The sequence below is a fragment of the Stegostoma tigrinum genome, chromosome 4, assembly GCF_030684315.1.
Source record: "Stegostoma tigrinum isolate sSteTig4 chromosome 4, sSteTig4.hap1, whole genome shotgun sequence".
Lineage (NCBI taxonomy): Eukaryota > Metazoa > Chordata > Chondrichthyes > Orectolobiformes > Stegostomatidae > Stegostoma > Stegostoma tigrinum.
Window position 1 is genome coordinate 44,562,640 of NC_081357.1, and position 26,792 is coordinate 44,589,431.

Sequence of the window (26,792 nt, forward strand, 5' to 3'; positions counted from 1 at the left end):
ACAACAGCCCTGTGCACTATCCACAACTCGACCCACCATTGTATCGTTTGTGAACTTACTAATCCACCCTTCCACTCCTTCATCCAAATCATTTACAAAAGTCACAAATAGAAGAGGACCCAGGACTTATCCTTGTGGTACACTACCCATAACCGAGGTCCATGTTGAATATTTTCTGTCCACTGCCACCCTTTGTCTTTTGAGGGTCAGCCAATTCTGAATCCAATCTGCCACAGCAGAGTTATCTGCCCTGCTGTCAAATAAATGTGCCGATTGAAGTCACAGAGTTTTGAAGGAGGCACATAGTGTGGAAGCAAGCACAAACCGTGGGCATCTTACCTTCCTGGAGTGGCATTGGCAGTTACCACAAGAAGTCTACTTTTCCAATACACTTAGTACAGCCACATGATATAGGAGGAATGTAACATGGAGCATTTTGGCGTTTCAAACACTAAATTGTTTTTAGGTTTTGGAAAAATACAACCCGAGCCATTTAGGCCAAATTATGCTAATTCATTATTTTCTTTATACATCATGAAATTCCAGTACTCCACATTTTGGGAAATTTATGATCATTTTTGAAGATTAAATCAAGGAGGCAAAGAGTTTAGAAAAGGAATAGAAAATGATCATCCAGTGTTGGCAGTGGTATTGACAAGAAAGCTACCAATGTTTGTCTTCATTAGTTCAATGCAACTGGCATGAACTTCAGGAATATACACATGCCCAGAATGACATGGAAATTGCTACCACTGATTCTACTTTACTGCAGAGGGTGCTCTATTGATGCATCACAGACTATAAAAACTCTTAAAAATATTGCATTTTGTTAAATGAGGTGCACCTGTGTTTTAAATACATGTTGACTTGACAATTATTGACAAACATTCTCATTAGCCTTGAAAAATGAATGTTAAAATTGTGGAATGTCAAATTTATCCATTATGATAAAAACATGCCACATGTTTCTTTCTAAAGTTTATCTAAAATTTAGGGGCAAAACAGTAGCTCAGTGGTCTGTGCTGCTGCCTCACAGTGCCGCTGCCTCACAGTGCCAGGAACCTGGGTTTGATTCCAGCTTCAGGTGACTGTCAAGAGTCAGTTGGAGTTTGCATGTTCTTCCCGTGTCTGGCTAGGTTTCCTCTGGGTGCTCTGATTTCCTCCCACAGACCAAAGATGTGCAAGTTAGGTGGATTGGCCATGCTAAATTGTGCACAGTGTTCTGGAATGCCTAGATAAGGTGCATTAGCCGTGGAAAATGCAGGGTAATAGAGGTAGGATAGGTTAGGGCCTTGGGTCTGGGTGGGATATCTTCGGACCATTGGTGTGGACTTGAGGGGCTGCATGACCTGTTTCCGCACTGTGGGAATTCAATAGATTAAAAAAAAACTTAGGGTCTAAATTGAATCAAATATGAATTAGTTGCATAGTTTTCAAAAGTTTTAACTTAAAAGTAAAATGACTCAACACTATAAATTTCCTCTTGTGTTTAATGTGATTGGTTTTTTGTCTTACTTGCTGACATCATTGCTGCTGGGCATCTGGAAATCCCCTTGACTTGGTGCCATATTTAAACAACCATCAGGAAAATAGGAGCCAATGTCATAAACATTGCTAGAATTAATGGATAATTTTCTTTGAAGTCAGCTAATGACCCCAAAATCTGGCAAATTTTATCCATTATTTTGATCAGAGCAGCATTTTTCTGAAAAGATCTTTTTTTAACCGAAGTGACAAAAACCATACTGTCAAATAAAAAAATTCCAAAGAACTGCAGATGCTGGAAATCAGAAACAAAAACAGAAAATTTCTGGAAAACTTAGATCTGGCAGCATCTGTGGAGAGAAAGCAGAGTTAATGCTGTACAAGGGTCATGGACCCAAAACATGAGCTTTGTTTGTTTTCCACAGATGCTGCCAGACCTGCTGAGTTTGTCCAGCAGTCTCTGATTTTGTTTCTGAATATGCTGAAAATAGGGGACAGTAAAAAGTGAGTACAATTTGGTAAAAAGTCAATTTGTTTCTATGGCAGTAATATATTTAAAACCCAAAGTATATTGTAATGCTTCATTTACTTCTCTCCTCAGGGAAGGGATGGTCTGGTGGTTTTATCTCTAGGCTATTAAACCCCAGGTAATATTCTGGGACTTGTGTTCAGATCCTGCCATAATGGATGGTAGAATTAGTTCACAGTAACTGCTGGCCTACCTGTAACTCCAGACCCTAAGCAATGTGGTTGACTGTTAACTGCCCTCTTGTCAATTAGGAATGGACAATAAATGTTGGCCCAGCCTGTATTAATGTAAAAATAAATTAACATTAAAAAACTTGCAGAATATTAATAAAGTGTAAGTAAGGGAGGGAGTTACTGGGCATAGCAGTTATGGAGACGAAAGCATCAGAAAAGTAGGAGAAATTGTCAAGGTGCAGTTTAGTGATGAGAAACATATTGTAGTCGTGATGGCTTCGATGAAATAAGTGATGAAATGAACACAGCAGGTATGAACCACTGATTTTCAGTTTTATTTACTTTGCAGAATATTCGCTTAGACATGATCAATGCCCTTGCAATTCATAATGTCTTTGTGAATTATTATATAAACAGCCTGTAACTTTTAGAGGCTCTCTGATGAAGGGTCTAGGCCCGAAACGTCAGCTTTTGTGCTCCTGAGATGCTGCTTGGCCTGCTGTGTTCATCCAGCTCCACACTTTGTTATCTTGGATTCTCCAGCATCTGCAGTTCCCATTATCTCTGTAACTTTTAGAAATATGGCTCTTTAAAAGCCCTGTTCATAAGTGTTTCTGCCCTGCTCAATATTTGACCACTAGTTTCATCAAAGCCATCTTAAGTACAATATGTTTCTCATCACTAAGCTGCACTTGACCTTATTTCTCCTACTCATACTTATTTCTCTTACTCTTCTGAGATAACAAAGCGTGGAGCTAGATGAACACAGCAGGCCTTCCTAGGCCTGAAACACCAGCTTTTGTGCTGCTGAGATGCTGCTTGGCCAGCTGTGTTCATCCAGCTCCACACTTTGTTATCTTGGATTCTCCAGCATCTGCAGTTCCCATTATCTCTCTCTCCTACTCTTCTGATGCCTTCTTGTTCACCTCACCCTCTTGCATCACTCATTTCTGCTCTGTCCCTCGTTTTTCTTCTCCAAACCTTACTTGCCATGTCTGTCCATTGGGATTTCCGTATTGAAATGACCTCACCTACAGCTTTAGCATTGCATGAATTTCAGTGTCAGTGAAGGCATTATATACCTCAACATCCTTTTCTGACCATGCTGTTCTTCCCTCTTCTCCTTCTTACCCTTCATATAAACTTACGTACTTACTTAGACAACTGCATAAAATCAGCTTTATTAGTGTGAGTTTCTTTCAGTGTCCCTGCAGAATATTCATTCACTCATGAACAAAACCCAGCTGGCAGTATGTGTGGATTTATGGTGGATGAAATTTAACACAGAGAAGCGTGAAGTGTTGCATTTTGGCAGAGAGTACAAGGCAAAATAATAAAGGATACAATTTTAGTTGGAATCAGGAAGAATCCAGAGAGTGAATTCAACAACAGAGCGACCTAGAACAAAAAGCTGAAGGTAGCGTGGCAGATTACAAAAATGATTAAAAAGGCAATGTGAGATTGCTGGCCACATAAATGGGGGCATAGAATACAAAAGCAAAGGAGTTACAATGAACCTTTATAAATTTTGTTTCTGCTTCAAATAGAGTATTACTTTCAATTCTAGCAGCCACAATTTGGGAAGGTGTGAATGTTTTAGACAGGGTGCAGAAAAGATGTACATGAATGATTCCAGAAGTGAGGGATTTAAGTTACATGCATTGGTTGATGAAACCTGATAAAGAAGAGTTTTGAGAGATTTTATAAGGATAATTCAAAATCATGAAGGGTAATGAGTGAGTTAGTTGAGAGAAACTGTTCCCTTTGACGGAAGGGACAAGTGCCAAAAGGCACACATTTCAGATGATGACCAAAGTTATCAATGATGATTTGAGGATTTTTTTTAACGCAGGGATTGGTTAAGATGTAAAGTCATTGCCCAAGAAAGGTTTCACTCCCTCAGCAAAATAATTACAGATCCCTTCACCAGCCGCGGCACTACTGCTGCTACCACACTTTTAACATTCTTATCCCAAGAAATAAATTGTTGTTCCCTACCTCCATTGGTGTGTTGATTGCCCAATGTTGTTCTATTGTTAGTGGAGCACAAATCTGAACGTGCTGTCACAACTATACAGCCACATCAACAACCACCTTCTTTGTACTCAGGTGTGGAATCCTACCAGGATTCCTGAGGAGTGCAAAGGTTTCTTCCACCTCCTTCTCTCTGTTTAACTTCCTCGCTTCACGGGCGACGTGCTCATGAACAACTTAATTTAAAAGGTCAAAACAAGCTTTCATTGTGATTTTGGATTTTGATTTATTCAAAACTCATTTTTATTTGCATTTCAGGCTATTATTGACAGTGGATGTGTTGTAGTCCTGCTTCAGGTCCTTGGGCTCCTCACAATTCATGATGAAACTTTGCTGTATGTCACAGCTTGTATTGCTCAGCTCACAAACGATGGTAAAGATATTCATTTATTACTACTCTACCACTATGTAATGAATAGGTGATAGTCGACAATTCGTTCATTTTCTTTGTGATTCTGGGTATCTGAGGCAGGAAACACAAGTCAAGAACTTTCCTGACTTGGCAGACCAGTCCTCTTTCAAAAGACCCTCAGTCAGCAATCAGGGAAGTAGGGGTGGGGTGGAATTGGGTCCACAACCTCTGAGGAGGTGGGACAGTACAGAGGAGGGCTGCTTATCAGGCCCAACATCAGTTGTTTGAGAATTCAGCCAAGGTTTATGACAGACTGGTTGCCATAGTGGCTCATGGTTAGCACTGCTGCCTCACTGCACCAGGGACTTGGGTTTGATTCCAAACTTTGGTCACTGTATGTGTTGAGTTTGCACATCCTCTCCATGTCTGTGTGGCGTTCCTCTGGGTGCTTCAGTTTCCTCTCACAGTCCAAAGGTATGCTGGTTAGGTGGATTAGCCATGCTAAATTGTAATGTCCAGGGATTTGCACGCTAGGTAAATTGTCCATGATAAATGCAAAGATAGGGTGCTCTTTGAAGGGCTGGTGCAGACTCAGTGACCCAAATGGCCTCTTTCCACATTGCAGGGATTCTCTGTTTCCTCTACGTTTGCCTTGCTTCCCTCACTATCAATTCCATAACAACTGACACAGAATCCACGTGGAGATGTAAAACTTTAATGATCTAAGAATGGTCTCATCTATATACACTTGATCATGAAAAAGACTCATTCATGAAGAATTTTCAAAATCTTTAAATCCCCCAAGCAATCAATCTGTCTTTTAAAAAAAATTCTAATCAGTATCCACATCAAAAGCTACTAATTAATTACTAACCTCCTAAAACTGTCAGCCCAATATGAAGTAACCCACTGATATGGTTTTGGTGACTTTTGAAGCTCAGCCATGCATTTGTCACAAGCTATGCTGAAATGAGGACTTGTGGAAATTATCAACAATGACCTGTCAATTAATGCACCCCAGCAACAATGTCTCCTTTTCTACTGTAACTTTAAGCTGCATCGGTTTTTGTTTCCATTTTTAAGGGACTGCAGAATCAAATCACTTCAGATCTTGACACTTAAATTGGCCATATCTGTCCTTCAAGACCACTTATGCCTCATTCAATAAATTGTGATTCTCCACACTGCAGGTTAAGGTCCTTGGATCGGTGAAATGAGGTTTCTTTAAATTAAGCATTAATTTCAAATGGCCCTGCAGAGTTCAAGTATCCTGTTTGTATTTCACATTTTAAGCTTCCTGTAGAAATCACAGAAAAGTTACAGCACAGAAAGAGGCTATTCAGCCCATCATGTCTACACTTGATGAATACACTAGCTGCCTGTCCTGTTGGGAAAACTGAGATCTGCCAAAATAGAGGCAGGATCCCCATTGAGAGAGTACACAGTCCATGAGCCTAGCCCTGATGTTGAGCTCTTTTATCTCTGCTCCCCTGGTCCTGTTCCATTCTGTGTCTGCCATTACTGTATGGGAGTCACAACCTCAACATTACAACAGATAACCCCACGAGAGGTTGTGCCCCATGGTTGGGAAGTTGTGTTTTAGAGTATAGCAAATGTCCATGAAAATCTCTGTACGAACTTCAGGTTTTATAATTTTATAATCTTATGTAATGAGATTATGGAAGAATTTGTATCATTTGTTGTAGAATTCACAATAAAGGAGATATGGGTTCTGATAGACATTCCTAGTATAATCCTTTTAGGAAAGTGTAACAGAGTGAAGAAAACTGAGTCAAGAAACAGATCATCTATGATCAAATTGACTGCCCTACTGCTGTTCCTACATCTGGATACACCACGAAGAAAATTAAAATTACACAAAAGCTTTCAAATTAAAGAGAAAGCCAATCACAATTTCTAACTTTGTGACCATGTGCAGTTTCATAACAAGGCATAAAAGAACTTTGGCATTCTGATTTTAATTGCAAAGCCCAAACATTAAAAAGCACCATTATAAAAAACAAGACTAATAAATTACACTAATCTGCCAATTCACCTGTAACTGCCATCCAAATTGTACTCTTTTATGTGACAGGTCTGATAGTGGATATTACAGACATTGAGCTGAATTACTGACCTTGTTGAATAAATTGCTTCTTTTTTCTAGAAAAAATAAGAACACAAATAACACAGGAATCAAATGTAAATGTAGCAGCTTACCTGTTGATGCTCTCAAGTCAATCCGGAAATATCGATCTCTGCTTCCAGGCTGCTTATATAATCAGCCAACTTGGACAAGATGGTAAAATGTGAAATAAAGACTAAATTTATATATGAATTTACCTCCTCACTTTTTATGAGTTTTACTTTTGCAGAACACACGTTTGTATTGAAGAGAAAAATGTAATTGGGTTAAGCCCTTAGTTACCCAGCTAATAACAGAAAATTATTTCATTAGGTAGAGAATTGGGCACATTATTTAATCATTTTCTGAGCAAGTTGATCAAGGTTTTGAAATGGAGTACACAAGCAGGCTGCCTATGGTTTGACTTGCAACTCTCTTGTGTGATCCAAAATGGAACACCTAACTTAAAATAACTTCTTCATCCAAAAAAAATCCTTTGCAAAGCAGGGAAAGACAATTATTCTTCTTTGTCTGTATTATGAAGAGTGTTTAATGTTTTGCAGCAATTGTAGATATCAATGAATACAGCAAGCAAAATGCTGAGCAAGTTTGAAGGAGTCATAATTCTGAGCAGACCACACCCGGAGTGCAGTTAGAAAGCAGCAAAAAATAATTACTTCAGGTTTTCTGAAGAAGGGTCCCGACCAAAACATCACCTTTCCTACTCCTCTGCTGCTGCCTGGCCTGCTGTGTTCCTCCGGTTCCATGCTGTGTTTTCTCTGACTCCAGCTTCAGCAGTTCTTACAAACTCTACTACAGGTTTTTATTAGATTGGTTCATCAGTAAAGAACAGTTCTTATCTAATTTCAGAGTTGAAAACTGTATTTACCTGGTCTTAACACTGAAAATTCAATTTCAAGTGTCTGCACCAATTAATTCAAGGATAAAGCAACATAGGTTTTTCAAGAAGTCTATAATATTCACAGCTTTCTTTCAATTAGAGATGAAGTTTAAATAACCTTGAATGAATTGTTCTCAGCTAAACAAATTCTGAACAATACAAATAATTTAACAGTGTCACTCGTTTAATGTATGCAAGCATGTATAACGCTTTAGTGGCAAATAATTGCATTTAGAACAGAGGCCACGCAGTAATGTGATTTGTCTTCATTACAGAAATGTTTACCTTGCTGTTGAGACCACACATCAAGGAGGTTGTTGGTTATGTCTTACATTTTCTCAAGCATCAAGAAATTAGATTTCAACATCTCGGCCTTTTAACTATACGGAATTTCAGAAAAGGTAAACAAAAAATTCTTCAAGGTAATTTTCATAGCAAAGTTGATCATTTTTTAGTTTCTAAGAGAAAATTCTTTCAGTTTTCCAAGTGTTTGTAAATTCCGTGGTTTATTTGTTCATATGCTGAAAAATGATTATTTTTCATTCATTCAGATGATCTCCTCCTCATATGTGACTGAGTGTAGGTAATCTTCTCCTATCTGTACATTCAAATGAAGAATAGGCGTAAGCCATTTGACCTATGGTCCTGCTGTACCACTTAGCAAGATCATCACTGATCTCATTGTAGCTTCAACTGCACTTTGCTGCTTAACCCACCCTCCAAGCGGCTTGGAGACCGCTTTGTGGAACATCTACGCTCGGTTCACGACAAACGACTGCACATCCCAGTTGCGAACCACTGCGACTTCCCCTCCCACTCCTTGGACGACATGTCCATCCTGGGATCTTCCAGTACCACAATGATGCCATCCGAAGGTTGCAGGAACAGCAACTCATATTTCGCTTGGGAAGCCCGGCAGCCCAATGGTATCCATGTAGACTTCACAAGCTTCAAGATCTCCCCTCCCTCTTCAACATCCCAAAACCAGCCTCCCTAACCTGTCCTTCCACCCACCTGAACCCCCACCCCCCCACCCCCCACCTCCCACCTACCAGCCTCGTCCCCACCTCCTTGACCTGTCCGTCCTCCCTGGACTGATCAGCCCCCACCCTAACTCCCCTCCTACACTCACCTTTCCTGGCTCCATCCCCACCTCCTTGACCTGTCCATCTCCTCTCCACCTATCTGCTCCTTTATCCATCTTTCATCTGCCTTCCCTCTCTCTATTTATTTCAGGATCCCCTTCCCCTCCCCCATTTCTGAAGAAGGGTCCAGACCCAAATCGTCAGCTTTCCTGTTCCTCTGATGCTGTTGGGCCAGTGGTGTTCATCCAGCTCTACACCTTGTTATTCTCACCATCGAATTTCTCTCTGCTACCCAGGAAAATAGCTAGCTGTGTGTAAACCAGGCAAGAATACATGTAAATACCTGCAAATATGTACCTCATCGCTCGCTGGCTACATTCTCACTACGCCAGGAAAACCTTGGGAGTGAAGTCAAGCTTTTCTTCTCAACATTGAGAGTCTTGTTTGTCCTGATCTTGCCATTTTTTTCACAACTGATTCACTACTGCCCTCGTTTTTCAGGGGCTGGCACATTTAGCTCACAATCATCTTGTATTTGAATTGATGTATGGATACTTGGACTCAGAAGCAAAATTTATAAAAATCATCAATATCCTCATTAACTATCAAGCCTCCAGTTTGCAAAGAAATTTCTTTTTTTTCTAAAATATTGAAGCTCACTTTATTTAAAAAAAAGCACATTAAGTGCAAGGAATTCATTAAAACTGTGACCTCAAGTTTTCCTGGATTCCAGTTAAGCAGGAATTCCTTTGATGACTGTGTGTGATTTGTCCCCACTGAGCCCCATCCCCTCATTGCTGCTGGTTTCTTCCACCCTCCTTCCAAAGCAGCCACTTGCTTCTCTCCCTTCTCCTTTCTACAGCTGCCCACCTCATCTCTCCTTGCTTGCAGACGCATTCCCCGCCAACTCCCCCTATCTCACTGGGCAGACTTGCTCTTTCTGACTGGTTACCCCTGTAAAATCACATTGTTTGCTTAGCCAACCCCACATGTTACCTTGAAGTAACCCTCCGCAACTAGAACATTGTCTTTTTTTTCAGATTCTCATTTTGCAGCAGCGTTCAGCCAGAGGCAGTTGATAGAGCAACTCAACAATGTTTCTCAGCAAACAGCAGAAATGCAAGAACTACTTCAAGCTGTTTTATACCAGAATGAGGAAGACTAAACGCACAATGATTGATGATGTCACCTAAGAACTGTGTATCAGGGCAAGTTAAAACTAAAAGAACACAAGAAAATCAAAGATACATATGTCATGACCAGGTGAGGGGTGACGTGCCCCTTTCTTTAAACCCCCTCTCTGTCAGCCGTTATAAATACTTTTTCAGTTTTCAGCACATGGCCATTACTCTTCATTTAAACTTTGTGAACCAGATCATAAATGAAGGAAAAACAATTCCAAGGTTTTCTTGAGTGAAAGCTAGTAGAGTTTTGCTCACATTCAAACACGAGAAAAATAACAAAATGCAACATCAAATGCTTACACACAAACCCAGGGAATAAAGCTTTTGGGGTGTTTTGTGATAATGAAAACTGGGTCCCAGTATGCAGCTGTGTTCTGTTTCCTCATGGGTGCCAAAGTGGCTGATAACTTCTCAGTGAACGCTGGTTTTTCCAAATGTTTTTTTCACAATTGTACTAGTTTCTAAAAGTGGGAGCGAGGGAGAGAAGAATTTTCAGTATCCTTGCTGTTATCCCTCACGGCAGATTCTGGTGACTGTGTTAACACGGTATGGTGCTGGAGAAAGCAGCAGGCCAGGCAGCATCAGGGGAGCAAAGGACCCTTTCTGAAGAAGAGTCCCAACCTGAAATGTAAACTTTCTTGCTCCTCTGACGCTGCGTGGCCTGCTGTGTTCCTCCAGCTCCACACTGTGTTATCTCTGCCTCCAGCATTTGCACTTCTTGCTGTTCCTGGTGTCTGTGTCTTTGTTCCATTCCAAGTTAGGTTATAGAAACTTTCACCTCTCAAGGTTTTTTAATCCATTCATTGTACGTGGGTATCATTTGTTGGCTAGCATTTATTGCCTTGAGAATTAGTTGCCCTTGAGAAGGTGGTGGTGAGCTGTCTTCTCAAACCACTATAATCCCTGTGCTGTAGGTGGCGCACAATGCCATTAAAAAGGGAATTCAAGGATTTTGACCCAGCAACAGTGAAGGAACAGTGATATATTTCCAAGTCAGGATGGTGAGTGGCTGGGAGGGGAACTTCCAGGTGGTGGTGTTCCTACATATCTGCCGCCCTTTGTCCATCTAGATGGAAGTAGTCATGAGTTTGGAAGGTGTTAAGAATCTTTGGTGAATTTCTGTAGTGCACCTCGCAGATCATACACACTGCTGCTAATAAAATGTGAGGCTGGATGAACACAGCAGGCCAAGCAGCATCTCAGGAGCACAAAAGCTGATGTTTCGGGCCCAGACCCTTCATCAGAGAGGGGGATGGGGTGAGGGAACTGGAATAAATAGGGAGAGAGGGGGAGGCGGACTGGAGATGGAGAGTAATCTCCATCTTCGGTCCGCCTCCCCCTCTCTCCCTATTTATTCCAGTTCCCTCTCCCCATCCCCCTCTCTGATGAAGGGTCTGGGCCCGAAACGTCAGCTTTTGTGCTCCTGAGATGCTGCTTGGCCTGCTGTGTTCATCCAGCCTCACATTTTATTATCTTGGAATTCTCCAGCATCTGCAGTTCCCATTATCTCTGATACACACTGCTGCTATTGAGTGTTGGTGGTACATGGAGTGGTTATTTGTGGATGTGGTGCTAATTAACCAGGCTGCTTTGTCCTGGATGGTGTCAGTGTTGTTGGGGCTGCACCTATCCAGGCAAGTGGAGATTATTCTATCATACTCCTGACTGTGCCTTGTAGATGGATAGGTATGGAATGTGTCAGGTAGTGAGTTACTTGTTGCAATATTCCTAGTCTCTGACCTGCTCTTATAGCTACTGTATTTATGTGGTGAGTCCAGTTGAATTTCTGATTAATGGTAATCCCCAGGATGTGGATATTGAGAGAGTCAATGGTGGTAACACCATTGAATGTCAAGAGCTAGTGGTTGGATTGTCTTTTATTAGAGATGGTAATTGCCTGGCATTTGTGTGGCACAAATGTTATTTGCCATTTATCAGCCCAACACTGAATATTGTTCAGATCTTATTGCATTTGAACATGGACTGCTTCAGTATCTGAGGAGTTGTGAATGATGCTGAGCATTGTACAATCACCAGAGAACATCCCTACTTCTGACCTTTTGATGGATGGAAGGTCATTGATGAAGCAGCTGAAGATGGTTGGGCCTAGGACACTACCCTGAGGAACTCCTGTAGAGATGTCCTGGAGCTGAGATGACTGACTTCCAAGAAGCACAGCCATCTTCTAATGTGCCAGGTATAACTCCAACCAGCAAACAGTTTGCCCCAATTCCTGTTGATTCCAGTTTTGCAAGAGATCCTTGCTGCCAGTCTTTTGAATGCAGCCTCGATGTCAAGGCCTGTCACTCTCACCTCATTTCAGAATTTAGCTCTTTTGTCCATGTTTGTACCACGGCGGTAATGAGATTGGGAGCTGAGTGGCCCTGGGAGAACCCAAACTGGGCATCACTGGGCAGGTTATCATGGAGCAGGTGCTGCTTGGTAGCACTGTTCATGACACCTTCCATTAGTTTACCAGTGGTCTAGAGGATGCCAACAGGGCAGTAATTGACTGGGTTGGATTTGTTCTGCTATTTGTGTACAGGACATACTTGGGCAATTTTCCATGTATTCGAGTAGATGTCTGTGTTGTAACTATTCTGGAAGAGCTTGGCTAGGGAAGTGGTAAGTTCTGGAGCACAAGTCTTATTGATTTATTTATTGTCATATGTATTTGTTACAAATATAGTGAAAAGTGTTGCACAATGTTGCCACTGTCCATCGCCATCTTAAAGTACAGAAATAAATCTTTATGTTCTTACACTGTAAAGGTAGAAAAATAAAGAAATAAAGTTAAAAGCTCAACATTACAGTCCTTCTTAAGTGCTTACCCATTGGCCTGGATCCAGACTCATTTTCCCCAACACAGAGACCAACATCAGGATGAAGCAGTCGGCCAGCCTTGAGAGCGTCACCTCACCATGTCTCCAGAATGTTGTTAGAGCCCATAGCTTTTGCAGTATCCAGTGCCTCCAAATTTTTCTTGATAACGCATGGCGTGAATTGAATTGCCGGAAGCCTAGTATCTGTAATGCTGGAGATCACTGGAGGAGATCTAGATGGATCATCCACTTGGCACTTCAGGCTGAAGATTGCTGCAAATGCCTCAGTCCTATCTTTTGCGCTGATGTGTTGGGCTACTCCATCATTAAGGATGAGGATATTTGTGGGACTTCCTCCTCCAGTGAGTTGTTTAATTACCACTGCCATGACTAGATGTGACAAGATTGCAGAACTTGGACCTAATGAGAAATCACTCAGCTCTATCACTTGCTGTTTGGCCATGCAAGTAATCCTTTTTGGTAGCTTCACCAGGTTGATGCCTTTCATGTTAGGTATGCTTGACATTGCTCCTGGCTGTCCTCCTGTACTCTCTGTTGAACCAGTGTTGATCCCTTGGCCAGATGGTAATGGTTGAGTGGGGGAAATGCTGAGCCATGAAGTTGCAGATTGTGCTGGAGTACAATTTTGTTGCTGTTGATGGCCTCATGGATGCCCAGTCTTGAGTTGCTAGTGTTGTGAAGCTGGGTAGAGTGTTTATGGATTGGGAGCCAGGAAGTTAGAATTTGGGGTTTGTAAAATGTGAAAGGGAAAAAGCAGTTATGTGCTTTTTCTATTGCTTAGAGATTTAAGAAGAAAATCTGTGAGCATCTTGAAGATTTGCAAGTACACAGAGAATGCCTGAATTGAAACATTTGTATCAAAAGGCCATAGCCATACATTTACTGGGTTAAGTTGTTTTGTTCGTCACCCAGATAACAAGTTCGAATTTAGCCAATTTCAATCAAGCACATAGATATCAAAAACCAATTAAATTTAAATCTGATGGTTTTGACAACATAGGACCAATCATATAGTAAGAAATTAATATGTTATTGAGGGTATAAGAGAAGGGGACAGTTGGACAAAGTGGAGAGTTAACTGCCGTCTGCCAGAGTTAACAGCTCTCAGCTTGCAAGAGAGAATCACTGGCTCTGACAGTCTACTCTATGTTTTTAAGGAAGCACCATCTGAATCAAAGGTACCAGCAGCAAGTCTAGTTAATATTCCTGACAGAATCAATGATGGAGAAAGCATTCCTGACAGCAAGTTCAGCAGAGAAGGCACAGAACATTCTGAAATTCATGTAACCTGGCTGCAATTTTGAGAGACTAAATTCTACTTTTATTTTATATAAGTGGGAGTTGTATTTATTAGAACACTATACCATTAGAATCTTGCTTTATTCAGGAATAGTCAGTAGTTTGAAGGGATTTATTTAGTTTGCTAATAGTGTAGTTATTTTGTTCACTGTTAGAGTCAGATAAATTGTTACTTAATTATTGTAAAGTGAGTGTCAGGGATTTATTTTATTTAACCGCCAGAAGTTGCTGAAAGGCAGGTTACACCATTTTTTACAATCCTTTTACAAATTATAGGGTGGGGGGCTCCTCTTTGAGTGTTTCAGTTTTAGTTCTCAGACGAGGGGTCAACCTCCTCTAGATTTATTTGAAGTCTGTCCCATTTAACACAGTGATTGTGCCATATAACATAATGAAGGTTATTCTCATTTTGAAGGTGGGACTTCATCTCCACAAGGACTGTATTGTGGTCACTCTTACCAATACTGTCGTGGACAGGTGTTACTGCAGCTGGCACTTGCTAAGGATGAGGTTAAGTCTGTTTGTCCCCTCTTGTTGTTTCCCTCACCACCTGCCACAGACCCATTTTAGCAGTTATGTCCTTTAGGACCTGACCAGTTTGATCAGTAGTACTGCTGTCGAGCCACTCTGGATGGTGGACTTTGAAATTTTCCACCCAGAGTACATTTTGTGCTCTTGCCATCCTCAATGTTTCCTCTGAGTGTTGTTCAACATGTAGAAGTACAGATTCATCAGTCGAGAGAGGACAGTTTTCCTTGCCCATGTTTAACCTGAAACCATGAGACTTCATGGGCCCTGGAGTCAATGTTGAGGACTCCCAGGCCAATTCCCTGACGACTGAATGCCACTGAGCTGCCACCTCTGCTGGATTTGTCCTGCCAGTAGGACAGGCCATATCCAGAGGTGGTGATGGTGATGGCGGTGTCTGCGGCATTGTCTGAAAAGTATGATTCTGTGAGTCTGACTATGCCAGGCTGGTGCTTGACTAAGCTGTGAGACAGCTGTCCCAATACTAGCCCCCAGATGTTAGTAAGGAGGACTTTTTAGTATTAATAGGGCAGTTTCTGCTGTTGTTTTCTCTGATACCTAAGTTGATGCTGGGTGTCTGTCCGATTTCATTTCTTCGTTGAAAGCTCATAGTGATTGATACAACTGAGTGGTTTGCTTGCCCAATTCTGAGGGCAGTTGAGAATAAGCTGCATGGCTGTGGGACTGCTGTCACAACTAGGCCAGGCCCGTTAAAGATGAAAGATTTTCTTCCCTGAAGGACATTGGAAAACCCATTTGGTTCACCAGCATTCAGCATATATACCACTTGCCTGGCTTTGTTCCTTAAAAGTAGGTCTGGCACCACCCTCTTTCTTGTTGGACTTCCTCTGTACTGGCTTGAAAAGCTTCCCAGATGCATTATAAGAATGGCTCCCCCTCGAAACCTTTCACTTTGTCTATCCCAGTTAATATTGGGAAGTTGAAATTCCTCATTATTATTACTCTTTATTTTCCCACTTCTCTGAGATTTGCCTACACATCTGTCTTGTCTATCTCTGCCTGACTGTTTGGAGGTCTCAAGTACAATCACACCCCCAGCAATGTCATTGCCCACTTTTTGGTTTTGAGTTCTATCCATATGGCTCATTTAAGGAACCTTTTACAATACCATTCCCATTTACTGCAGTGATGGCTCTTTGATCAAGTTTTTTTTTGTAACACTCTTTTCTACAGCACCCCCATTCCCTATCTCACCTAAAGATTCTATACCTCAGATTATTAAGCTGCCAGTCCAATTGCTCCTTCTCCATGATCCCAAGGATATCACATCCCTATGCATTAATCGATGCCCTCAATTCATCTGCCTTTCTCTCAACACTCCTTGCTTTAAAATAAACACCATCTGCTCTTCCCCTTGAGTCTTAACTTGACTATATTCATATTGTTTTCCAAATGAATTTGGTTCTTCATCTATAATTATCTGGGCATCACCTCCTACTGTACCTCAACACTGTTTCCTAACCCTCTGCTAACTTGGTTCCTATCTCACCAGTGTCATGAGCAAACCTCTCCACAAGGATATCGGTCTCATTCTGGTTAAGGTGCAACCCATCAGACTTGTACAGGTCATGCTTTCCCCAGAAATTAACCCAGTCATCCAGGAATCTAAAGCCACCCTCTTGCTCCAACTCTTTAGCCGTGCATTTATCTGTTCTATCTGCCTAGTCCTATATTCTCTAGCACATGGCACTGGGAGCAATCAGGAGATGCAACCTTTGAGATCCTCCCTTTCAATCCACTACCTACTTGCCCAGATCTCGACACAGGGCCTCATCCCTGTTCCTACCCATGTTGTTGGTCCCAATATGAACTACAAGCGCTGATTGACTTCAGAAAGCCCAGCAGCCATTCAGTTATGTCCTTGACCCTAGCCCCCAGGGAATCAGCATAATGTCACGGAGTAATGTCTACTGATGTGGAAATGCCCACCTGTGCCCCTCACTATTGAATCTCCCACCAATATTGTTCTCCCTGCCTTTCTGCTCCCCCTCTGTGTGCAGCTGGGTTCTGGCTGTTCTCCCTGGAGGAACCATCACTCCCATCATTTTCCAACAGAGAAAATCTGTTCTTGAGCAAGATGTTTCTGACTACTTGTTTACCTCCCTTCTTCTGACTAATGTTCCAGTCCCTCTGACTGCACTTCCCTTAGCTATGGAGTGACCACATCTACAAATGTGCTATCCACATAACTCCCATCCTCACTAATGCACAGCTTTGCCTGCAGCTTGTGCTCATGCTGCAAAGCCAGCAGCTGTAACTGATCAATAGCATTTCCTGGCCATCCAGACTGCCAGGAGCACCTGAGATTTCCCACATACTGCAGGTCATGCAACACATGGGGCTGAGCTCCTCTGCTGTACCTTGTCTTAGTCTAAAATCTACTTTTCTTATATTAACTTGCAGTCCTTCTCTTACCCTACTTTGGCTTACTTACATTCCATTACTATATTGCTCTTGAATTTCACCTATTTCTGGGGCTTAATAACACACTTTTCTAATTTATAGCAATTTACAGATAGTCGTAACATAAGTTTCTTACCAGCTAATGAACTTGTTGAAACGGAAAGAACTGCAGATGCTGTAAATCAGAGACAAAAACAGAAGTTGCTTGAAAAACCCAGCAGGTCTGGCAACATCTGTGAAGAGAAATCAGAGTTAACTTTTCGGGTCCAGTGACCTCAGAATTTGAAGACTCTAATACCAGAGTTAGTAGGAATTTCAGATGCTGGAGAATCTGAGATAACAAGGTGTAGAGCTGGATGAACACAGCAGGCCAAGCAGCATCAAAGGAGCGGGAAAGCTGACGTTGTGGTTCTGGACCCTTCTTCAGAAATCATATCCTTCTTTTCTAAAGAAGGGTCCCGACCCGAAACATCAGCTTTACTGCTCCTCTGATGTTGCTTGGCCTGTGTTCATCCGGCTCTACACCTTGTTATCTCAGACTCTGATATCACTCGATGTTTTCAACAAGAACTGATTGCAAGGCGATCTTCCCAGACTGCTTCACTGTGATACTGATTGCAGGGCACTCTTCCCCAGAGTGCTTCACCATAATGCCAATGACAGGGCAATCCTCCCAGACTGCTTCACTGCACGCTGACTACAGGGCCCTTTCCAGACTCATTCACCGTGATGCTGACTGAGTGACACTGTTGGCTGCAGAACTTAGAAGGATGCTGTGAAACTTCAAATGATCTACATGGATGTAGCCACGGTTGGAGGATTTGAGCTATAGGTAGAGGCTGAATAGGCTGGGAGTGTTTTCCCTGGAGCATCGGAGGCTAAGCGCTGACCTTACTGAGATTTATAAAATCATGAGGGGCATAGATAGGGTGAATAGAAAAGGTCTTTTTCCCAGGATAGGTGGAGTCCAAAACTGGAGGGCTTAGAGTTAAGGTCGGCGGAAAGGTTTAAAAGGGACCTAAGTAATCCACATGCCTCAAGCTATTCGTTTGTATATTTTCCAATGATTGTAAAGGAAAAGATGATTTGATAATTAAGTCTTCCCTACTGATGCTGGACTCATTACTTCACAAGACGTTATCAAGTGAAGTAAGGACTGAACATCGAATTTGGCCAAGTGGGATTTATGATTTTAGAGCTGAGCCACATCCCGTCTTCACCCAAAATTCACATTTGTACATCAAGTGAATCTGAATGGACATTGACCAGCTTGGTTCGCTATCCTCTCCTTAGCCCATGATGTACTGTCCTTACCATCGTTCTGGCTGAGGATATTTAACATAGCAGACATTGTATATTTGACTTTCCTGCCTTTGTATCGCATTACTAGTCAAATCGCTGAATCAGCACGCAGGATTCAAAATGATTGGATTAAGAATATTGCTAAAGAATAACCAGCAAATGGTGTAGTGCACCAGAAGTTACATTTGGATCTGAGCTATGTTTAGGACATATACTGCCTTATTTTGAACACACTCATTATCTTCTTGGAACTTCACCACCATTCCTTCACTGGGTGGGATCAAAATTCTGGAAAACACCATGTCTGACAGCACTGTGGGTACTGCTACATTCCAAGGATTGCAGTGGTTCAAGAAGGCAGCTCAAAGGCAATTAGGGAAAGGCAATAAATACTGGACCAAACAATGAAATCCACATCACATTACAGAATCGAAGACAACAAAACTAAACCCATCATACACATGGACCATTTTATTGTGCATTAGATAAGCAAACCAATAGGGTGCTACAGTCTTTTTTTGCAAATTTGATCCAAAAGCAAAAATGTCATCCAAACCCCCGTTCTGCCAATTGTCCCGCATACTTGGGCACCTATCAACAAATACAGATGAAAGGTCTATATGAATTTTGTAAATATTAGAAAATATTGTAGAAAATGATGTTAGACAGCAACTAATTGTATTTACACACGCATTATGGAACTCAAGAGTCCAGAGCCTTAACTGATTAGTGTGGTTTGGTTACCGACAACATCCAGAGTACAATTGGTATTTTGGCAAGCATGACAGCAAGGTGCAAAATACTTGGCAACAGTAGGTGAATTCACCTTTGAAAGCCCCCAAAAGAACCCACAAAAACAGGAGAACGGTTGCTCCATATATACGACCTTAGGTTATAGCTTGGCCATGGTCTAAACAGGTGAACACTTAAAAATGCTCCAAAGTGGAAAAATAATACAGATGTGCTTGCAGCAGAGATCATAGTAGATAGTGTATGAGAAGCTGCTTTCCCAATCAAATTTTATTTCACCTGAGGAAGGATCACTCAACCCAAAACATGAACTCTGATTTCTCTTCACAGATGCTGCCAGACCTGCTGAGTTTTTCCAACAACTTGTTTTTTTTGTTTCCAATTGCCTGCATCCACAGTTCTGTTTCACCTGCTGTCACTGCTCAAGCTGCTCCTATCATCTCCCAACTGTTGCTGCTCCTCCAGAGACAGGACCTGTAATTGGAGGAGCAGTGAGGATGGAAGAGAGGAAGTGTTAGATTGGAGAAGCTAAAACAAACAAAGTCAGTTTGGTCAGTTGCACTGTAATGCAGAACTCTTTTGGCTGGGCTACTACCAAATGCGTCAAGAACAAAACAGAACAGGCACTTTGGCAGCTTTTCTGCTCCTAAGATGCTGCTTGGCCTGCTGTATTCATCCCGTTCTACATCTTATTATCTCGGATTCTCCAGCATCTGCAGTTACTATTATCTCAGAGGCAGTTTGAAACTTGGTCACAAGGTGAGGAGCAGGGTCCGAAGAGACACCAGTCAGCCTCACGTCACCTGATTATCATTCACACGGAGCTAACTTGGCTGACTTCACCTTTTTGTGGTGACAAGAGTCTGGGTGAGTTTGCAGGATGTCATTTAGAAGAGAGGAAGTGCCAGTTACTGGGATGGTTGCACAGAGATCTAGTGCCATTCCTTAATTGATTGGCAGTTTCATGACGCAGCATTAATGGGCATGTTCTTCTTGTTGCACAGTTGGACTCTTGGAAGTCAGTATCCTGATACAATCATCATTGTTCATTTCAAACAAGCATTGTTTACATCCTAGGCTGGAGGAGGGCACTGTGGCTCTAGTCCGCAGAATCGCAGAACACCTACAGTGTGGAAACAAACCATTCAGCCCAACAGGTCCACACCGCCCCTCCGAACAGCATCCCACCCAGATCTGTTCCCCTAACTCTGCTGCCCCGACATTGATTAAAAAGTTCTTACCCTTTACCAAGATCCCCAATTTAGACTAAAAAAACCCCATCAGACTTCTTTATAAACCAAATTTATTGTTTTATTATCAAACCAAAAATTACTCATTGGAGATGTAATAATTATTCAACACACAGTCAGATAGAAATATAAATGCTTATTCCCCCTAAATATCCCCAAAATACTTGCACACATTCTTCATGATAAAGAGGAAGGAAAACAAATTGCCTTGTAGATTTTGGTTTTGTAAATAAAAACCACTTTGCCTTTATGGCTATCCTCCAGCCAAAAAAAGGAACTTGCATAGATCATTCCAAATTCTGTCACGTAGTCAAATTGTTGTCATAGTGTTAGAGCTGTACAGCACATAAACTGACCCTTTGGCTCACCTCGTCCAAGCTGACCAGATATCCTAAATTAATCTAGTGCCATTCTCTAGCATTTTGTCCATACCCCTCTAAAGCCTTCCCATTCAGGACACCTTTTAAATGTTGTAATTGTACCAGCCTCTACCATTTCCTCTGGCAGCTCATTCCAGACATGGACCACCCTCAGCATGAAAACGATGCCCCTTAGGTCCCTTTTAAATCTTTCCCCTGTCATTTTAAACTATGCCTCCTGCTTTTGGGCTCCTCTCCTCTGGGGATTTATGCACCTTTATGCATTTTAAGACATCCAGCACCGCCTCCTCTGCAGAATAGACGTTTTTCAAGATGTCACTATTTGTTTCTCCAATTTCTCTCGCTTTCATATCCCTCTCCACAGTAATCTCTGCAGTTTTGGCATAAAGCTTAGGAATTACAAGATTGGGACATTCCTGCAAATACAATGTTCAGAAAAAAAATAAACATTTCACCCTGAACTCAATTGAAGGATTTTGTTTTCTGAAAATAGGAGCTGGGCAGCCTTTCTTTGCAGGCTTCTTGTTCTCTCCCTGAAGATCAGATAAAGAAGTTCTTAAACAGCCCCAGAACCTGCACATGGGTGGCTTCCTGTTCATCTTTCTGCTGCATCCGTCCATATGAGTTTCAGAATCAGCGGTTTAAGGTGCTGTGACAGGAACCTTGATCAATTTTGCTAGGCATAATTTAGAGGGTACACATGGCTGCCACTAGGTGTTACTGATGAATTGAGTGAATACTAAAGGTGCTGGATGGGGATGCCAATTAAGCAAGGTAGTTTGACCTGAACGTGTTATTGGAGATGCAGTCACCCAAGTGACAGTACACCATCTCCCTCCTGGCTTGTGCCTTGTGGATGGTGGACAGGTACTGGGGAGATAGCAGAAGAGTTACTCCCTGCAGAATTCCTAGCCTCTGGAGGACAGCATGCAGTGCATCTCTGAGGCACCACCTTCAGGAAGGAGAAAACTTATTGCAGTAATTTAAGGGCTGAATTCTTACTGTCTGCCACAGGAAAGGTCACTGCAAAATTTCTCTTCAATTGCTTCCTCTTGGTGGCAGAACAGCTTTGATCAGAGTGGGCTCTGTTCATTAAGGGGGATCGTTAACACGGTCTTCACAGAAAGAAATATTGAGGAGAAATGCAGACAGCAGTGGCAATATTTATATTTGGCATTTTGCCACCTCACAAGGATCTTTGATACCAAAGAAGAATTATTCTCAAATTTGGCTGCCCACTGAATCAGTCAATCCACTTTGCTTGCTGCATGAAATACGGGTAGCAATCCTCATCAATGGATCCACCAGTACCTATGCAAACAGCAGTCTAGCAAGGCCATATCATCACACCAGCACTCTTCTCTGTCTTCTTTGCCACAACATTTCACCCCATATCCAATAAAGATTCCCACTTGTGTGGAGTTTATCTACGAGAATGTGAAATTGTTTAGCTGTATTGTTCCCAGTCTAGAACTAAGACCAACAAAACCACTCTCTCTCCCAAACCACTATCAACATGTAGCATTTAAGATTGCACATTAGGTCAAATATCATAAAGACAAAAGGTCTTCTATCAACCTGCTTCCACCATGCAATCCCATCCCCTGACTATCAATATTCACAGCGAGCTACCGAACAAAAAAGGGCAGCACGATGGCTCAATGGTTAGCACTGCAGCCTCACAGCGCCAGGGAGCCGGGTTCGATTCCAGCCTCGGGTGACTGTCTGTGTGGAGTTTGCACATTCTCCCCGTGTCTGCGAGGGTTTCCTCCCACAGTCCTAAGATGTGCAGGCTAGCTGGATTGGCCATGCTAAATTGCCCATAGTGTTCAGGGGTATGGGTCTGGGTGGGATGCTTCAAGGGGCGGTATGGACTTGTTGGGCCAAAGGGCCTGTTTCCACACTGTAGGAAATCTAATCTAATCTTAAAAAAAGAGTAACTTTCATTTCTTTTCGAGTCACCTTTCAGAGTAGACTCAGCAATGAAGTTTAGCATTTTCTCTTGTTTGCCAGTGCAGCTTTTCAGCATCTGAGGAAGAGGCCTCAGTCCCAACATCATGATCATGGTCGACAGGACAGTAGCATTACTTACCCTTCTGTTTGGGTCAGCGACATGGAGAATGTTTAGACATCTCAAGTCCCTAGAGAAATATCACCAATGCCTCCACAAAATCCTACAAACCTACTAAGTAGGACAGGCACTTCAATATCAGTGACCTCTCTCAAGCCAACACTGAAGCAGTGACAATGAAGAGTTGACACATCATCCACATATTTGACACAAGACTTTCAAAAGCACACTACTTTGTTCAGTCATAGCAAGAAGTTACCAGTGAGGACAGAAAATTGCTTCAAAGATGACAGGATGCTGAGATACAGTTTCGTCTTATCAGATAATCAAGGACTAGGCATCATTGTTTAAAATCAAGGGTCACACATTTCAAATTGAGATAAGGCAAAACATCTCAGCTTGTGTGTTTTTGGAACACTTCCTGAATAGGTTGGGGTGGGAATGGTGTGGTTGGTGGACAGAGACAGCGAGTGTTAACTTGTTAAGCAAAGTGCTAATGGGTCATCAGGGCATGGCAGGAATGTGGATTTGTTACCATAAGATATCGGAGAAGTGGGCCATTCAGCCCATTGAGTCTGCTCTGCCATTTAATTTCGTCTGATTACTTTCTCATCCTTCCCTCAAATTAAAATCAGATCAGCCACAATCTTATTGAATAGAAGAGAATGCTCTAGGGGTCAAACAACTACTACTGCTCCATATTCATGGCCTCTTAAAGTTAAAAAAAAGTAACATTCCCATTGACTTGTGGGAATTTCTGCTCTACACACTCAAAATGCAGAAGCAGCATCCACAAAAGGTGCCAAACAAACAGCTCTTTCAGGCCACTGTGGAGGCTGATCACAAATGGCATAAGCATGCAACAGCCCAAGCATCCCACCCACCCACTTCTTCAAACACTGCAGAAGGCTGAATGGACTGAGCATTATATATTTAGTCACTTCAGGGGACACAAACTCCGGAGTGAAATTCAGTCTTGAGAGGCTAAGCTACTGTTTAAGGCAGCGATTGGCAGATTTTCACATAGCAATAACATAAAAGGAAGTACAGATTGTGTGATGAGAGAAAATGGAGTCAAAATGGATTATTAGTCATGATTGCACTGAATGATGGAGCAGGTATGCTGGTCAGAAAGGCCTAGTCCTGTTTATACCTCTTTCCACTTGGGAGATAGCCAAATCCTACACCCATATCACGTGCTTTCTTGTTGTGCTTCACTCAAGTTACATGCCACATTGAGGAGAACCAACTGATCACTTGCAAAAGGCTAGGTGATCAGAAGGAAGCTTCCACAATTTAAACTGAAGTGAAGTGTGCTTGGAATCAGTGAAATCTCTCAAGAATATGGACCATTTGCTGGAGGGGTCTGCTCAGTGGATATGAGCATAATCCAGAGATATTGTGGTAGTCCAGGATGTTGGCAATATTAGCCAATTGGTGCATTAATCTTTAAGACCGTTCTCCAAAAACAAAAAAAAGAGTTAAATTTATACAATTTGAGCTACAGCAAGTTTTAAGAAATTTTATAAGAAATAGCTTTAAAAATATAATTCGACCAATTACATAGACATTATAAATAAGGTCTGTCCTTTCAGATCTTAAATTAAATGTCCTATATTATGTAGCAGATTAATGACCGAGGAAAAGCACCTTGGTATGGATTCCAAGTTTAAAAAAGTAGATTACCGGGCCTAGTCTCAGTTTGTAGGTCCCACTACACATATCCTCAATTAAATTCTGTTTTGAGTTTTCCAAAGGAAAATCAGATCAAGAAAACAAGAAAAGTCAATAAGTACAGAAACAGAAGTGAATAAATGAGCACTTCACTGAAAGAAATGCCAACAGTTAAGCTTTAAAACACAAAGTCCCATAATGAACACACAATGAACTACTCTTTGAAGTAGTTTTCTGAAAAGGTACATCTGTAAACCAAATTCATCAGTCATCTTAAAATTTACTTAGTTAAAATTTAACTAAGCCACAATTTTCAAACTAGTTCTCTAGAAATAATAAAACTGCAAAACACACACTAGTTACAGAAACTATTATTTTATTGCATTTGTGCAAGTCATCAACTTGTCTCCAACAAATTTTAAGGATCATCTTTCGGAACTACAAAAGATAGGTAAGGTGGGAAACGCAGAGAAAGTGGAAAACAAAGGGGCATTCTTCTTTCAAAATCATGCAGGTTTTACTGAGCCTTCACTCAAGTTTATTTTATATGAGAAGCCAGCTTGTTAGCCAAACCTCTTCATAAACACAAATTAATGCAGTTCATTGTTTTGTATTTAAATTAGGCAGGAAAATAGTACAAAGATCTGAAACACTAAGTATAATCTCTGCATTCAAAAATAAATCAATTCAGAACATTCCACTGATAAAAGTAAATCAACAAAAGATCACACACTTGATTAGTGTGGCAATTATCATATTACAACTGAAAAATCAATTTAGAGAATCTAAAAATATTAACTCAAAAGAATTTTGTACACCCATCTATACAGATTAAAACAAAGCCAAAGAAAATGCAAAGATTCTTCACCATTTTTAAATAATTTCTATATACATGGATGAATAGACGATACAGAGAAGAACAACGAACAGAATACGCAGCTATACAATGATTACTGAACAAATGCTAAATGGCTTTTTTCTACTTGTGGATGGATGAAGATTTTAAAAGTTCAGACCCAGCCTTTCATTTACCACATGTACACCAGCTGGTTTTAAATTAACCTATTAACTTATTTGATATATTTAATTTCCTGTAATGATCAACTTTGAATAAAGGACTCACAAAGTATTTCAATCATAATTCTCGGGAGAGAAAAAGAACTGAATTCTGATCATATTTAGTACTGTCTGCAATAATTTTAGAACTCATGAAGAAAGTGCACAGTTTTACAGTTTTGCTCTGTAGCAGCAATACCTAAACATGAAATGGAAGTTATGAGCTTCATTTGTGCAGTAAGTTACAAAAGAGTTAAATTTAAAGACTCCAAATCTAGTGTGTGAAAGTCACAGAAGGAATGCCATCTCAAACAAGTCAGGTTTCTTGCTCTGAAACAAGCGCAACTAAAGACTCCACAAATCACTTTTTGTTCATCTCAGGATCTGATAAGGCAATTGAAAACTCAACACATTTAAGTCATATCATCTATATTTCAACTATCTTTTCATCAGATCATAAGACTGTTTGAGACATTTCACTGGTATAACTATTGTGCCTCGAAGTTACCTTGTGATAAGTAGCAACTGATGTGCGACAGGTCCTTTATTAACCATTCACAGAATTACTATTAGATCCAATTAATTACACACTATTTTCAATATTTTTCTATTGGACCTAGTGTAATAAAATTATGAATTGGAGACAATAGTGAAGTATCTAAAATGATCTGCTTAGCATTTAAGGAATTACAGAGAACTAGGCAGAACTCTCCATGCCATATTTAAACAATTGATTTACATACCTATCTATATGGCCTCATTATCAACTACTTTCAGCTCAAACAAGCTTATTCAAGTAATAGGTTTCTGAAAAGTGAATGTGCTGCTAGTTTTGAAATACTGCCCTTCACCAGCATAAATTTGTCATTCTCATTTGTCATACTATGTAGAAGAATGTCAATTCCTTGAAGGAATATGTTGGAAAAGCAGTTTATATACAATGCATACTAAGCATGATTAACCAGTGATCAGAGTTAACTAGATGATCAGTTAGCAAATGAAGAATTCCTCTCAAACCAGACCTCAAGTTCATATTTCCATTTTCGTAGCTGTGGCTAGTTTCTAGCTTTTTAAAATTAGATGCTGGATTGCAAAATGGTGGCACTTCAATCCTTCTTGATGCAAAACAAAAGGAAATCCAGTTGCTGTGAATGTGCTTACTGAACACCATAACTTTGTTATTCCTGCTCAACGCTCTTAAATCACCTCTGGAAAAAATAAAGAACAAAATTAAAATTACAGCAATTAGTTACGTTTATGAAATAAAAATTCACATGACTATTCAAAATCTGGAAATCATCAGATAAACACAGAAGCATAAATAGGGACAAAGTATAAATTCAGTGT

General features: G+C 41.0%; 2 protein-coding genes across 7 annotated transcripts in view; one reads left to right on the forward strand and one right to left on the reverse strand.

The window, feature by feature from the left end:
- The window catches only part of LOC125452618 (uncharacterized), a 55,738-nt gene extending 44,701 nt beyond the window's left edge, over positions 1-11,037 (forward strand). For all 4 annotated transcript variants that reach the window (XM_048531273.2, XM_048531271.2, XM_048531270.2 and 1 more), the window contains 4 exons: positions 4,480-4,594; positions 6,741-6,875; positions 7,875-8,000; positions 9,725-11,037. In XM_048531273.2, coding sequence (XP_048387230.1) covers positions 4,480-4,594; positions 6,741-6,875; positions 7,875-8,000; positions 9,725-9,849 — 501 coding nt within the window. In that variant the 3' untranslated portion in view covers positions 9,850-11,037. The remainder of the gene's footprint in view (positions 1-4,479; positions 4,595-6,740; positions 6,876-7,874; positions 8,001-9,724) is intronic.
- Positions 11,038-24,748: 13,711 nt separating this feature from the next.
- The window catches only part of LOC125452505 (ensconsin-like), a 130,941-nt gene continuing 128,897 nt past the window's right edge, over positions 24,749-26,792 (reverse strand). For all 3 annotated transcript variants that reach the window (XM_048531026.1, XM_048531025.2, XM_048531023.2), the window contains exon 18: positions 24,749-26,653. In XM_048531026.1, the coding sequence (XP_048386983.1) occupies positions 26,643-26,653 (11 nt within the window). In that variant the 3' untranslated portion in view covers positions 24,749-26,642. The remainder of the gene's footprint in view (positions 26,654-26,792) is intronic.